Source organism: Crinia signifera, chromosome 2 (assembly GCF_055691185.1).
Source record: "Crinia signifera chromosome 2, ASM5569118v1, whole genome shotgun sequence".
NCBI classification, from domain to species: domain Eukaryota; kingdom Metazoa; phylum Chordata; class Amphibia; order Anura; family Myobatrachidae; genus Crinia; species Crinia signifera.
In genome coordinates this window covers 226,407,301-226,421,651 of record NC_139218.1, presented here as the reverse complement: position 1 = coordinate 226,421,651, position 14,351 = coordinate 226,407,301, and the positions used below count along the sequence as shown (strand labels likewise).

General features: G+C 42.9%; 1 protein-coding gene across 2 annotated transcripts in view; it reads left to right on the top strand.

Moving 5' to 3' along the window:
- SSC4D (scavenger receptor cysteine rich family member with 4 domains) overlaps positions 1-13,999 on the top strand; it is a 105,989-nt gene extending 91,990 nt beyond the window's left edge. For both annotated transcript variants that reach the window (XM_083171161.1, XM_083171162.1), the window contains 5 exons: positions 3,526-3,606; positions 3,685-3,759; positions 6,039-6,350; positions 8,117-8,194; positions 12,975-13,999. In XM_083171161.1, the coding sequence (XP_083027287.1) occupies positions 3,526-3,606; positions 3,685-3,759; positions 6,039-6,350; positions 8,117-8,194; positions 12,975-13,291 (863 nt within the window). In that variant the 3' untranslated portion in view covers positions 13,292-13,999. The remainder of the gene's footprint in view (positions 1-3,525; positions 3,607-3,684; positions 3,760-6,038; positions 6,351-8,116; positions 8,195-12,974) is intronic.
- Positions 14,000-14,351: the final 352 nt, after the last annotated feature.

The following is a 14,351-nucleotide window of genomic DNA, read 5'->3' as shown; positions in this document are numbered from 1 at the left end:
AGCCCCCAGGTCACCCAGCAGGTGACTGCTCCTTGAATACAGAACTCCCCACTGTGAGTACTGTGCCCGGATACTCCAGCGCCACCCGGAGCTGGAGCCATCAGTGTTGCGGGTGAGAAACGCGACAGCCGCGTACATCCACTCTCTCTATGACTCCAGGCAGACGAGCACAGTCCCTTTTCACCCACGGTGGGTGCCGCAAACAAAAGATTAAATAGAAGCCTTATTACCAAATTTTTTTATCTACTTTTATTGTTTATTTTATGTTTCTGTTATATTAAATGTGATTGTTTTATACAAATATGGTGGCCTCCTAAACAATCAATATTTTCCAATAAAATTGTATATTTATAAATATAATTTGTCTACTGTTATGTGCATGTGGAAATGGTCCATGGTGCTCATTAAGCTAATTAGCAGTTTTTCATTTTTTCCAGTTGGTTGTAATCCTCCTCTTGTTACCCTACGTTATTAACAATTCAGCAGATGGTGCACTAAATTAGAGAGCAGGGAAGTTATTAAGGGCAAGACTTTTTACATCTTGGAGATAAAGGACCTTATTTGGGTTTTTCTTCAAAGTGAGATCTATATTGCAGTGTAGAAATAAAGCAGCCAGTATTTTCCCTACACAGAAACAAAATAACTCACCCAAATCTATTTCTGTATGCACGTTACATCGGCCCCACCTGCAGTGCACATGGTTTTGTCCGTTTGAGAAGGAATTTGTCTCTAAGAGTGAACCAGAATAAGGCCCAAAGTACCAACCAATCAGCTTCTAAAATATTTTTTCTAGCATAGTCTGTAAAATTACACATACTGGTTGGTTGCTACTTCAAGATTTTATATATTTTCCCTCTAAAATAAAAACACGGTATTTGATGGCAAATAAGAAACACTTGACCCATCTGGTCTGCCCTTAACACACATACATACTTACACACTAGGGTTATTTTTTTAAGCAGCCAATAGCAGTATATTTTTGTATTGTGGGAGGAAACCAGAGTACCCTAAATAAATCCATGCATGTACAGGTAGAATATAAATGCAGTACTCCCCACAGTATACAGTAGCTCAACAGTTTATAGGTCAACACCACAAAGTCGACATGAACAAGGTTGACAATGACAAAATGTCAACAATTAAAAGGTCGAGAATAATAAAAAATCAATAATAATAACAGTAACCCGTTGACAAACGACCACAAATCGAAAAGATCAACACACACTAGTGCGACACACACACACAGCTCTGATAGCAGAAAGAATTTGGGTACTTGTGTACTAGTACGGCGCCCACGATAATTAGTCACCCGATTTTTGATCGCATCGCATGCCATACACCCAATGGCATGCAATGCGATTTTGCCCCATATACGATGTTAAATTGTATAAGCACCCTAATGTGCTTACGATGTTAAATGCACCCCCACGCCACCCCCTAAGTATAAACGTGAACCCGAAGCGTCGGCGTGGAGTTGATTTTATAAAGTGTGGCAAGGGCAGCGAGCCACCGAGCCCCGAAGCGTGTCGAGCGCACCGAGCCCCGCGAGGGGACGCGTATACCTGTGAAGTCCTGCGCGTCCCCTCGCCACACTGAGCTCGTCACACTTTATAAAATCAACTCCACGCCAACGTGGATAGTGGGGGTATGAAAAGGTCCTAGGACGCGTACCGCCGCCCCTCGCGGGCTTGCTGCGCTCGCCACACTTCGGGTTCACGTTTATACTTGGGGGGTGGCGTGGGGGTGCATTTAACATTGTAAGCACCCATTAGGGTGCTTATACAAGTTATAATCGCATCCGATCGCATTGTATGGCATTGTATGCCATATACAATGCCATACAATTTTAAAATTGAATGACATTGTGGAACATCGCGCAATATCGCATCGCATGCGATATGGTCTGCAATGCGATGGGCGCCGTGATAGTACACAAGTACCAGAATTTGTTCTCAATATGGGCAAAACCATGTGCAGGTGAAGTAGATGTAACATGTATAGAGAGAGCTAGAGGTGTATGTTATTTTGTTTCTGTGCAGGTTAAATACTGGCTGCATTATTTTTATGCTGAGATTTTGATTTCAGTTTCACCACACCCCACCCAAATTTAACTCTCTCTCTGCACATGTTACATCTGCCCCACCTGCAGTGAACATGGTTATGCCCATTTTAAAAACAAATTTGTACTGCAATCATATATGAGGGCCATACTGTACACATTCAACAGATATATACTACACAGTTCAACAGTATGATAAACACATAATAGGCACATAAATTGTTGACAAACATTAGGATCGACAATGTAAATTTCTAAAGGCGCCCATACATGGTACAATATTCCCTGTGCGTTTTGAACTAGATCGCATTGCATGCGATTTGAGTGTGATGCGATCGGGACCTAGTTCAAAAAGTACAGGCTGAACAGACTTTATGTGCTGTGCGATGGGATGCCCACAGGAGTGCGCATCGCATCGCACAGCACCATTGTACCGTGTATGGGCACCTTAAAAGGAGCATGACAGTTAATAGATCGACAAGTAAATGAATAGACTACAAAGTGGTCAAGAGTAAACAGATTGACACAATCATTATTGACAGAGAAAGGTCTGAAACAAATAATGTTGACCTTTAGTTGTGTCTACCTTATATGTTCTATTATTTTATTAGTGATCCAATGACTACTACATTTTATCGATTATACTGTATAATTACTGATGACTTACATTTTGTAGATCTAAACAGTAATGTTGTTGGTATACTGATTGTCTACATCAGTGGTAGCCAACCCTAGCCCTCGAGAGCTACCAACAGTTCACATTTCCAGACAACCTAGCTGCTGCACAGCTGCACTCATTAATCACTGACACATTTTAAAAGATATACAGATGTAGCTAATTAGCACACTTGTGATTCTGTGAGGAGACCTGCAAAACATACACTGTTGGTAGCTCTCGAGGACTAGGGTTGGCTACCCCAGGTCTACATAGACATTCTTCATATGTCAATACACACCCAGAAAACAAACCTATGACCTCAGGTCTGTGAGGCAGTAACCATTACATTATGCCAGCCACCAAAATGGTTTTACTTTCAAAAGTTAAATGGGTACTTATGTATTATCTGGGCTCCCATGTTAAATGCACCCCATTTTTTCATACCCCTACTATCCAACTATGCATGGAGTTGATTTTATATAGTGTGGCGAGCGCAGCGAGCCACTGTGCCCGAAGCGTGGTGAGCGCAGCGAGCCCCGCGAGGGGACGCGGTCTCATAAGAAAAACGGGAGCCCAGATATTACATAAGTACCGTTAAATGTTTTATAATCCCTCTATTATTGCTTTGTGACTGTAAATAACAAACAGTGATAATGGCTCATAAATGTGTTCAAAGGAAATTCGATCTTCATGAACACACTTTTCTTTCCTCCTCAGCTCTATTCAAATAAGTGCTTTGTTATTATGCATCATTAATGAATTATCAGAGGATTATTATGTGTTGCTGTAATAATGTATTATTTCTCAGGGCTTGGTATTCCAACCACGACCCCAAACACCACTCCAGTACCTCATAACACTGCAGAGTCCCTCACTGACACAGCAACAGGTATGAAATAAAGTATTTTTTCCTCCATGCTAATAGGATAGTGTACAGAATGTAACTTGTTATTTCCCCCATTTATAGTTACATGGGGTGGAGGCCTCCATTCTCCTGAAACAGATTTGCTCACCACTACGTTTCTTCAGCAAGGAAGAAAAAGTAAGATTTTGACAGTTCATCTGTTACAGTGTATAATAACAAGTATTTTCACTATAGGGGTTATCCAATTAGCAGCAAAAAATCTTCAGGAGTGGAAAACTAAAATTTTTCGCAATTTTTTACATGTTTGTTTAGGCAGTAGGACACAAAAACACGGTACTTGTTTCCTAGCACGGCCACAAATCTTGGCCATCGGAGGTAATTTTAGTGGCCTGCGACGCGACCGACGCGATGCCCCCGATTTTTCCATTGAAATGCATTGAAAACAGTGAAAAATCGGGTTGGTCGCGTCGTGTGCGCCTAAAAATGCTTAAATGGTCCACCCGCGATGGCCGCGATTTCCCCATAGGGAACAATGTTAAATGCCTCAATTTACCCGCGATGACCCCGATTTCCCATAGGAAACAATGTTAAATGGGTTAATTTACCCAAATCATCATAGGGAAGAATGGTAAATGGGCCAGAAAGCCCAAAAAACCCCCCTGACCAGTGAAATGTCCCCCCAAAAGTAGTTCACGCCACCCCGCGATGAACGTGAACCCGAAGCGTGGCGAGCGCAGCGAGTCCGCGAGGGGCGGCGGTACGCGTCCTCCGACCTTTTCATACCCCCACTATCCACTAGGGCGTGGAGTGAGAATGGAATAGTGTGGCGAGCGCAGCGAGCCACCGAGCCCGAAGCGTGGCGAGCGGACGAGGATACCTTCACAGGTAAACGCGTCCCTTCGCAGGCTTCACAGGTATCCGCGTCCCCTCGCGGGGCTCGCTGCGCTCGCCACGCTTCGGGCTCGCCACACTATTCTATTCTCACTCCACGCCCTAGTGGATAGTAGGGGTATGAAAAGGTCGGAGGACGCGTACCGCCGCCCCTCGCGGGCTCGCTGCGCTCGCCACCCTTCGGGTTCACGTTGATCACGTGGTGGCGTTAACTACTTTTGGGGGGGGACATTTCAATGTTCAGGGGTGTTTTTGGCCCATTTACCATTGTTCCTATGATAATTTGGGTAAATTGAGCCATTTTACATTGTTTCCTATGGGAAATCGTGGTCATCGCGGGTAAATTGAGGCATTTAACATTGTTCTCTATGGGGAAATCGCGGGCATCGCGTCTGGCCCATCGCACCCGATTTTTTGGCGCATGCGATGCCCGCGATGGCCCCGATTTTACCCCTGATGACCGCGATTATGATCGTTGTGGCCGTGCTAGGAAACAAGTACCAAAACACAGTTTCAGATGTAACATGTACAGAGAGTTAGATTTGGGTATTATTTTGTATCTGTGCAGGCTAAATACTGGCAGCTTTATTTTTACACTGCGATATAGATATCAGTTTGTACAAACCTTACCCAAATATAACTTGCTCTTCACGTGTTACATCTGCCCCCCTTGCAGTGCATACGGTTTTGTCCATTACAGAAAGAATTTGCTTTTTCCAGAAGTGAACCAGAATTAAGTCCATGGTGCAATGGTCGGTTGCGTTTTGTACTTTTTAGTTCAAAACACATCCCATGCAGTTAACATTGCACCTTGTTTCTTTTGGCTTGCGATGCAATGTGTACTTCTGCACATTACATATCGCAGGTCAAAAAAGTATGTGCATGTATTACTTTTTGTACTAGATAACATCGCATCTAGTTCAAATTGCACGCTGTTTTAGCGCATTGCATGCAATTTGAACTAGATACGATGCAATCTAGTGCAAAATGCATCGAGCACAAATCTCACCATGTGTAGGCACCTATAGGAATGAAGGCAGCACATTTGAAAATGTGACAGTTGGCAATGACTGCACCTGTGCACCAGCTAGGTGGTCTGTAAAATGAGAACTGCTTGTAGATCTCGAGGACCGGTTTGGCCAGCCCTTCTTTAAACTGTAAGGCTTGGGACATACATAGAGGGTCCTTTTAAGCTGGACCCACTTCGCCACAAATAGAAAGGGGGGTCGCACCGAGGTATGGCCGGGTTCCTACAGAATATGATACAGACTCTGCCGACTAGATTTCAGGGAAAGCACAGTGCTGCACAGCTGTACTGTGTGAACTGAAATAGGAGCTTGTGTGTGGGCTTGTTATGTGTGGCCCAAGCCTAAGCTTTGTAACATCTAGTAGTGCCAGTTATGATTATTTCACAAATGTATTCTAAAATGCGTTGCACATGAAAAACCTGTTTCTTATTAAGCTATTTAATCAAATACTGTAAACACACTACACTACTGTATATGAGAAATGCAAAGCTAGATTTATTCTACTGTGCCACTTATATTATATTCTCTGTTCACCAGGTGGCAGCATTAGATTGGTAAATGGAAACAGCAGCTGCCATGGCAGAGTGGAAGTCCTGTACCAAAACACTTGGGGAACTGTTTGTGATGATGACTGGGATTACAACAATGCGCAGGTGGTTTGCAAGCAGATGGGCTGTGGTCCTGCTATTGTAGCTACAACACTTAGTTATTTTGGCTACGGCAGTGGCCCTATCCTCCTTGACAATGTAGATTGTGTTGGTACAGAAAAAGACCTAATCGACTGCTTCAACCTAGGCTGGGGTCAGCACAATTGTGGACATCATGAAGACGCTGGTGTTATCTGTCAAGGTGTGTTTGTAACAAGTACTTGTAACACCTGTACCATGTGTTGCACAAACTAGCGCCCTCTGAGTATGCTCACGCAATTCTCGTTCTGCCCAGCAGTCCTTTAGCCTTCTGCAGCCAAAGACTTTGCTTATAGCAGCCACCTTTCCAGGGCAGTTTAGGTCCGCCCCGTACTCAGATGCCCCCAGGGCTTCTGACAGACAAAGTGGATGTTGTAGACTGGGCAGAAAAAATTGTACACAGTGAGTTGTTCTCAGAGCCCTAAGGTACGGGAATGCAACCATGCACAGGATGTTATACGCAATGATACCACAGAATGTATTTTGGGAATAAATGCAACAATGCATAGGATATTATAAGCACTAATATCACAGAATGTTATTTTGGAATAGTAAGCCAATCAGAGCTGCCGGTACGTGAGCTCTGATTGGCTCAAAAGCCGGTGCAGCATTTTAATTGGCCGCCGGAGTCCTGGGTTGAATAAGCCTGCACTCCAGGACCTGCTTTGTTCAGCGGATTGAGCGAAGCTCAGTGGAGGCAGTCGGGGTGGTTGCGGTGGGAGAATTGAGCTGCCCGGGCCCTTCCAGAGGCCGGGACCCTGGACAGCTGTACCCACAGCACCCCCCCATTGGCAGCCCTGGCAATAAGCATAAGTTTGACCAGCCTGAATGGAATATTCACACCAAGATCCGGACAAAGGCAGAATGAGTCAAATTAGGAACAACGGCAAGGTCTCCGATACACTGACATTCCACAGCTGACATGTTAAGATCAAAGCAGAAACTATCACCAGCAGTTTGGGGAGTGCCCAGCCTGAGACTAAAAAAGTGCTGCATGTACTGCTGTCTCTCTGGCCAGCAGGGAATGCCGCCTGCTCCTGGTGTCCCCGTTGCCAGGAACCGGCAGCCTCCAGCACCCGGCATCAGCCTGTTGCTAGGCACCGGGCAGGGACCAGGAGACCGTGCGCCTGGCATCTTCCTGTAGCTAGGCGCCGGGCGGGGAGCAGGAGGCATTATGCCCAGCGTCCGTCTGTTGCTAGGCGCCGGGCAGGGGCAAGGAAGAGCTACGCCCGGTATCCGCCTGTTGCTAGGCACTGGTCAGGGAGAAGGAGGCGCGATGTCCCGGCTCCCAGGTAACGGCCGGGACGCGTGCCTGACAGTACTATATACTATATGCAGCTGTTTCTTGTATGTGGCATTGAAATCCTTATTTATTCATGTTACATATATTTTTGCACAACTAAAGAAAACAATTAATCTCCCTCTACTTAATAACATAGCTTATATGCAGAGCTGAATTATTGGTGACGCAACTGACGACATTATCCCTGCAGCCACCATAAAGTAATTCATCTCCTCTAGCTAGGGTAGGAGTGGGTCGGAATTCAGCCAATTATTTCAGACACAGTAAATGCCGCGTGTTATACCCATATCTCCCTTGCTTTCAGTTATTATAACAGTAGAGGTAGTGCCCCTTCACAGTAAGAACCAGTGGCGATTTTTACCTACCCCCCAGGTAATGTCTGTCACTGTGATCAGTGTTCGTGAAGCCAGATGTTAGTGAAGCTGTGATATGGACTAATGATGTCTACTTGCAGTTTAAAATACAAAACTGAGCTGCTTTCAACTCAAAGTTGCAACATACGTGTGTACGGGCCTTTAATTATGACTTTTTCTATAACCATTATATCTTATACTGAAATATTGCTTTACTGAATTCATTAATTCATCTTTAATACTTTGTAAACGTATTGCATTTATTGCGGTTAGGTGTGAGAGACGCCGAATTGTTTTCCAAAGAAAGCAGCTTTGAAGTGACAACTGAATCTGCAACACCTCCCAAAGATGGTTTGTATTACTCATATCTTGTATTTGTTATGGGATCTGTTCCCCAGCTACAGCTTGCAAAGCATACACTACCGTTCAAAAGTTTGGGGGGTACTTATGTAATATCTGGGCTCCCATTTTTCTTATGAGACCGCGTCCCCTCGCGGGGTTCGCTGCGCTCACCACGCTTCGGGCACGGTGGCTCGCTGCGCTCGCCACACTATATAAAATCAACTCCATGCGTAGTTGGATAGTAGAGGTATGAAAAAATACAGTGCATTTAACATGGGAGCCCAGATAATACATAAGTACCGTTTGGGGTCATCCAGATCATTTTGTGTTTTTGAATAATTTAAGGTTATCTTCAATGAAAAAAACTGTGCTTTTCTTTAAAAAATAAAATAAGAACATCTCTAAGTGACCCCCAAACTGTTGAACGGTAATGTACTTGCCTACTCTCCCAATATGTCTAGGAAATCCACAAATTCCTATTACCTGTGGATGCCTCAAGGCTACCTACGGGCCTAGACAAGATATTTGCTCTATAGTATAGTATAGTATTTTGCTCCATAGTGTAATCAGTATTAACCAACAGGGGTTTGTGAAAAATCGCTTGTGCCAAACAAATTTATTAAGCTTTTGTGAGGAAGTCAGCAACAACCTAGAAAATGTAAATGCTGTAGACATGGTCTTCCTGGATTTTGCTAAGGCTTTTGACACCATGCCACATAAAAGGTTGATAAATAAAATGGAGGATTTGAGATTAGGGGTAAAGATTTGTAGATGGCAAGGAAACTGATTGTGGAATAGAGAACAGAGAGTGGTTGTAAACGGTGCAGTATCAAGTATGCTACTAGTTCTTAGTAGAGTGCCACAGGAGCCGGTCCTAGGGCCCCTTTTATTGAACATATTTATTAACAATATTGGGTTGGGTATACTCAGAAAAGTATACTCTGCTTATGACACAAAACTGAGTAAAGTGATTAGAACAATCAATCATGTCTTCACGCATCAGAGCGATCTTAATAAACTAGAAGAGTGGGCAAAAAATTGGAAAATGAGGTTCAATTTGGATAAATGCAAGGTTATGTATCTTGGGACACATAACCAGTGTTCTAGTTATTACCTTAGCAGAATTGCTTTGGGTATTTCAGAACTTGAAGAGGATCTAGGAGTCCAAATTGATAATAAACTGGGGTGTAGTGCTCAGCGTCGTAACAACAAATAAGGCCAACAGGATACTAGCCTGTATAAGAAAGAGTATGGAGACTAGGGACTCAAATGTAATGATGCCACTCTGCAAAGCATTGGTTAGACCACATCTGGAATACGGAGTACAATTCTGGGCCCCACACTAGTCCAAAGAAGAGCAACACAGCTAATAAAGGGGTTGGATAATTTAAACTATGAAGACAGATTGATCAATCTGGGATTATTTACACTTAAGAGACGTTTAAGGGGAGACATGCTAAGCTTCGCTTTGAGGAAAGACTCTAGGAAAGACTCTAGGACACATGGGCATGAGTTTGGGTTAGAGGAGAGAAGATTTTTTACGTTCAGGGCAGTCAAATTTCGGAACTCTCTTCCTGGAGAGGTGGCGTCAGCAGACAAAATAAATGTTTTTATTTGGCATAAACTACTATGTATCTAAGGCCCTTATTTTGATTCACTCAAAAAGGCAAATTCCTTCTCAAATGGACAAAACCATGTGCACTGCAGGTGGGGCAGATGTAACTTGTGCAGAGTGAAGTAAAACCTCACCCAAATCTAATTCTAAGTGAAATCTATATTGCAGTATAAAAATAAAGCAGTCAGTATTTTCCCTGCACAGAAACAACATAACTCACCTAAATCTAAATCACTCTGCACATGTTACATCTGACCCCCCCCCCCCTCCTGTAGTGCACATGGCTTTGCCCATTTGAGAAGGAATTTGCCTTTGCGAGTGAACCAGAATAAGAGCTTATATGTAACTATGGAATACGTACAATGTAGTTGCTTGAACTACAGTGCCATATGGAAGGGTGCTATGAAGCCTAATGCCCACACATGAATACAAGAAGGGTGGGTTATTTCATGATGTTGGTCCAGCCTAAGTGCCATGAAGGTGTTGTAGGCCTAATGCATCCTACGTAGAATATAATAGAAGTTATGGATTAGCATCCACCTCTGGGTAGGCCTGATGCACATACAAACACATTTATTTTTTGCATAATTCCAACCTGATTGTGCCGAGCTCTAAAATAACTTGGTCCTAGTGCCCACCATCATTAGAAATCAGTGGGGCTACAAGTAAGAGAGTTGCTCCTTTAGGGCTCAGCTGTTGTTACAAACCTTGGCAGGTGGAGCACAGGTGAACCTGGAGCACTGTTTTTTTTCCAAATGGTGACAACTGTGCAAGCCCATACCAACATGGGTCCACATCTTTGCTATGTTTGTTGAACTGTTCTGCTCCTGCTCTCACTCACCCTGTTTTAACTCGGAGTGCACAATGTGGTCCTTGGAGGGTGGTCTATCACCCTCCATCCTCCGGTTCCCCACCCTATTGCAGTGGGGAACCGTGTGCGATGATGCATGGGCAGCAGACATACACTCAGTAGGTTGCCTGTGGCCCTTCTATAAACATTGTGAGGAAGGAGCATGGACAGTGTTCTACCTTATTAGGGCACTACAATATCTAATTATTAAACAATGTGGCTTGTAGACTATTCTAGGGCAGGATTAGTTCTTATATGTCTATGAAACATTATTTGACATACAGTACAAGAATAAGAAATGCATTATCTTTATCTACTATAGTGTATAATAATCAATTGATTTTCAACCTGATTTCTTACTTTGAGCTTTAGCATTTATTTTCTTTTTGTATATTACTGCATTGGGCAGTATTCAATGAGGCTGATTCGCCGCTTTTAAGTAATTCGCCCTATTCACACTCAAAATTCACAGACAGCGAACAGTGAATGACAGCCAATTCACCGTCTGTTAGTCACCACAATTCGCTGCTGTTTTCCAATGGGTTTTTCACTGTGATTCGCCGTGATTCGTTGTGAGTATATTCAATGTTAGGATGGCGAATTGCTTTCGGCGTGATTTTTGCTGTGCTTCACCGTGTAGCAAACGCCATCTTTTTACGGTCAATTGGAATGTTATCTTTTAAAATATAGTTGTTGGTCCTGACGAAGCTCCCCAGCGAAGCGTGCGCTGACCAAACACTCCGTGTGACCCCCTGTTCCCTTCCCCAATTTGAATGCATTTTGATCTGTTTAGATAGGGCATAGTATCTAAGTGGTGCATCGCACTCTGTAGTAGCTGAACCAGAGGCGCGGCACTTGACGTCCGTGACCGTGACCTCTGTGCCCAGCTAACTTAGGCGCACACCCGGTGGTATCCGTTCCCCGGCGTTTGCAGCCTTCGTGATAGTCTCTGGCGGCTATTAGAAACTGCGTCGGAGACGAGATACAGAAGACAGACCACGGTCTGCTTCGGGTCTCGTTCCTCAGCAGCAGCATTACGGGGGACGTATATATGTCAAAACCCCGAACACATTATTAAAATCACGGCCAGTGACTGTAAAAATTCTCTATCACCTCGATATATCACAGAGGAATAAAAATAATCAGATTTACTGACTTACTGACACAGTGAGTGTCAACTGAATAAACTGTGATACCCACTACAGAGAAACATATTTGCGAACCACCAATGCCCATGTGTAAAAAACAGACAACAGTATAAAACCAAGCATTTATTCTGAAAAATTGTCATATTAAAATTATAAATATTATTTGGAAGGTACAGGCAACAGTGGGGTCTCACGTTGCAGGGATAGCTTTATCCCGTTTTAAATACATGTTTGTGTATGTATGTGTCAATTTGTGTTTTTATTTCGCTCCTTTTTAGAAAATAATAAATTAAAAGCTATATTTTATGTAATCCTTCTTCTCTGGTGCGCCACATAGAGACATTCCTTTCTCTGTCCATCGTTTTTCTAGTTGTTTTTTTAATTTGGTGTAAAAAAAATCAGTAATATTTTACGCTGGAGGGGCATGCTATTTTTATTCATGTGCATTATTTACACATAACAGCCAGCAGGGGGCCAAGAGCCGAACATTATATAGTCATATATTAACTGCTTCTGCTCATTACATATGCACAAGCGGGAGCAGTGCAGCGGCTCCCACCCACATCCCCTGCCAGCTCTCCCTCCCACACATTCCGGTGCACGCAGGGGACTTCCATCTCCTTGCCAGTTGCCGTCCCCCGGGCTTCCTGCGGCATTCGCCGCAGGGATTAAAATTTGCAGTCAGGGGCAGTGAGCCCCTGCGGCGTTGAATAGGGTGATGGGATTGCTGGCAGCGAATGCGCCAGCCCTCAGGAACGCGGCGAATGTGCTGCGAATCCTAAACAGGATTCGCTGCACATGCCGAAAATCTTCATTGAATACTGCCCAGTGAATTCATGACTTGCCCATCAGTATATTGCCAAAGTAAACACACTGTACACTTTGAAATTTGTTAATACATTGATTAGGAGTGTTATTCTAGGATAATATCATTTTTGAAAAGCAAGCAGGGATGAGTGGCTATTGGTAAGCCTGGGGTAGCTATTAGGCAGTGTTACAAAAAGGCATAAAGCTATTCTAATAAAGAGAATTGTGTGTACATAAATAGATATTTAAAACAAACAAAATCTAAAATATATGTAAGACAGATGACTTTGTATTGCATAATTACATACTAGCTTTTCTGCTAAAACCAAAGAAAATCAGAAATCTGCAACTTCAGTTTTCTTTTTCCAGGGTCAATCCGCTTAGTTAATGGAAGTCATCGATGTGAAGGCCGCCTGGAAATCTATCTCCTATTGCAGTGGGGAACCGTGTGCGATGATGCATGGGATATGAAGGCTGCAAAAGTGGTGTGTCGCTCCTTAGGCTGTGGGGCAGCTATAAGTGCCTGGGGAGAAGCATGGTATGGGCAGGGAACTGGCATTATCTTCATTGATAATGTTAAATGTCAAGGCAATGAGAGCACCCTGTTGCAATGCTCCTATATCCGCTGGAATGTGCACAATTGTGATCACTCTGAGGATGCTGGGGTGAAATGTGGACTCTTGTGAGCAACACGCTATTAGAGATAACCTGAACATATGTAAATGTATACATTATGTACATAATTCTGTATCTTCTTTGGACTGTAATTTTGCACTTTATTTACCCATTTAAAACCGAGAATAGTTATACATATACGTTGTTAAATGGATAAAAGTTTAATATGATTAAAAATTGTTTTATCCTTGCATTTAAAAAATAGGTATCTACAGCATGCAAAACTATAATCTGACCTGTAAAGACAAACTCGTCTATACTGTAAATGAGATTTGCCTATTCCCAGTTTTCAAAGCAATGGACCCAGAATGAAATATCATTACTTTATAGATTTCTCCATGCCCAATTTCTGTGAAAGTGTACAGTGTCGTACATTAGGATCGCCATATGGGTATTGTAGAGTGTAAACTTATATACTTAAAACTTTAAAATGTTTCCATAGTCAGTAATAGCAACACAACAGCCAAAGGCCAAAGTGATGGGAAACTACATAAATGTAACAAAACAATGGTTCTGTTTCTTTTAAACACAGCATTTCCTCTTTGGGATCATACAGTATTTACTCTGTTATATCTTATGTCTCCAGTCCTCCCTCTGCAGGACAAGTTGTATTATGTTGGTAAGACTACAACAAGATGAGGACACATAAAGCTTGAAGTAATAATAGTGTTAAGTTCTGTCAGTTATCTAAATAATAATAGTGTCAAGTTTTTTTATGATCGGTGTAAATAAAAATAATCATACATTTCTTAAAATGTGGTCTTCCTAAGTATTTGTGCTGTGTGTACTATGATATGAATCATATTACATGAGATTTTACTGCAAACAGTTTTAACACTTATGCAAATAGTATGGTATATACCGGCATATCTTTAATGGGTGCAGTGCACTCATGGTCCAGAGAGGTCCACACCACACACCCTGCACCCATTTTTACAATACTTAGAACATTGGAGTTCCTTGGCAGCAGCACTGCAGAACCACCAGGAGTGGCGTAACTATAAATTTTGTTCCCCCGTGCCAAAAAAGTTTTTGGCCCCCCTCCTACCCCAATGGCATATATCACCCTAG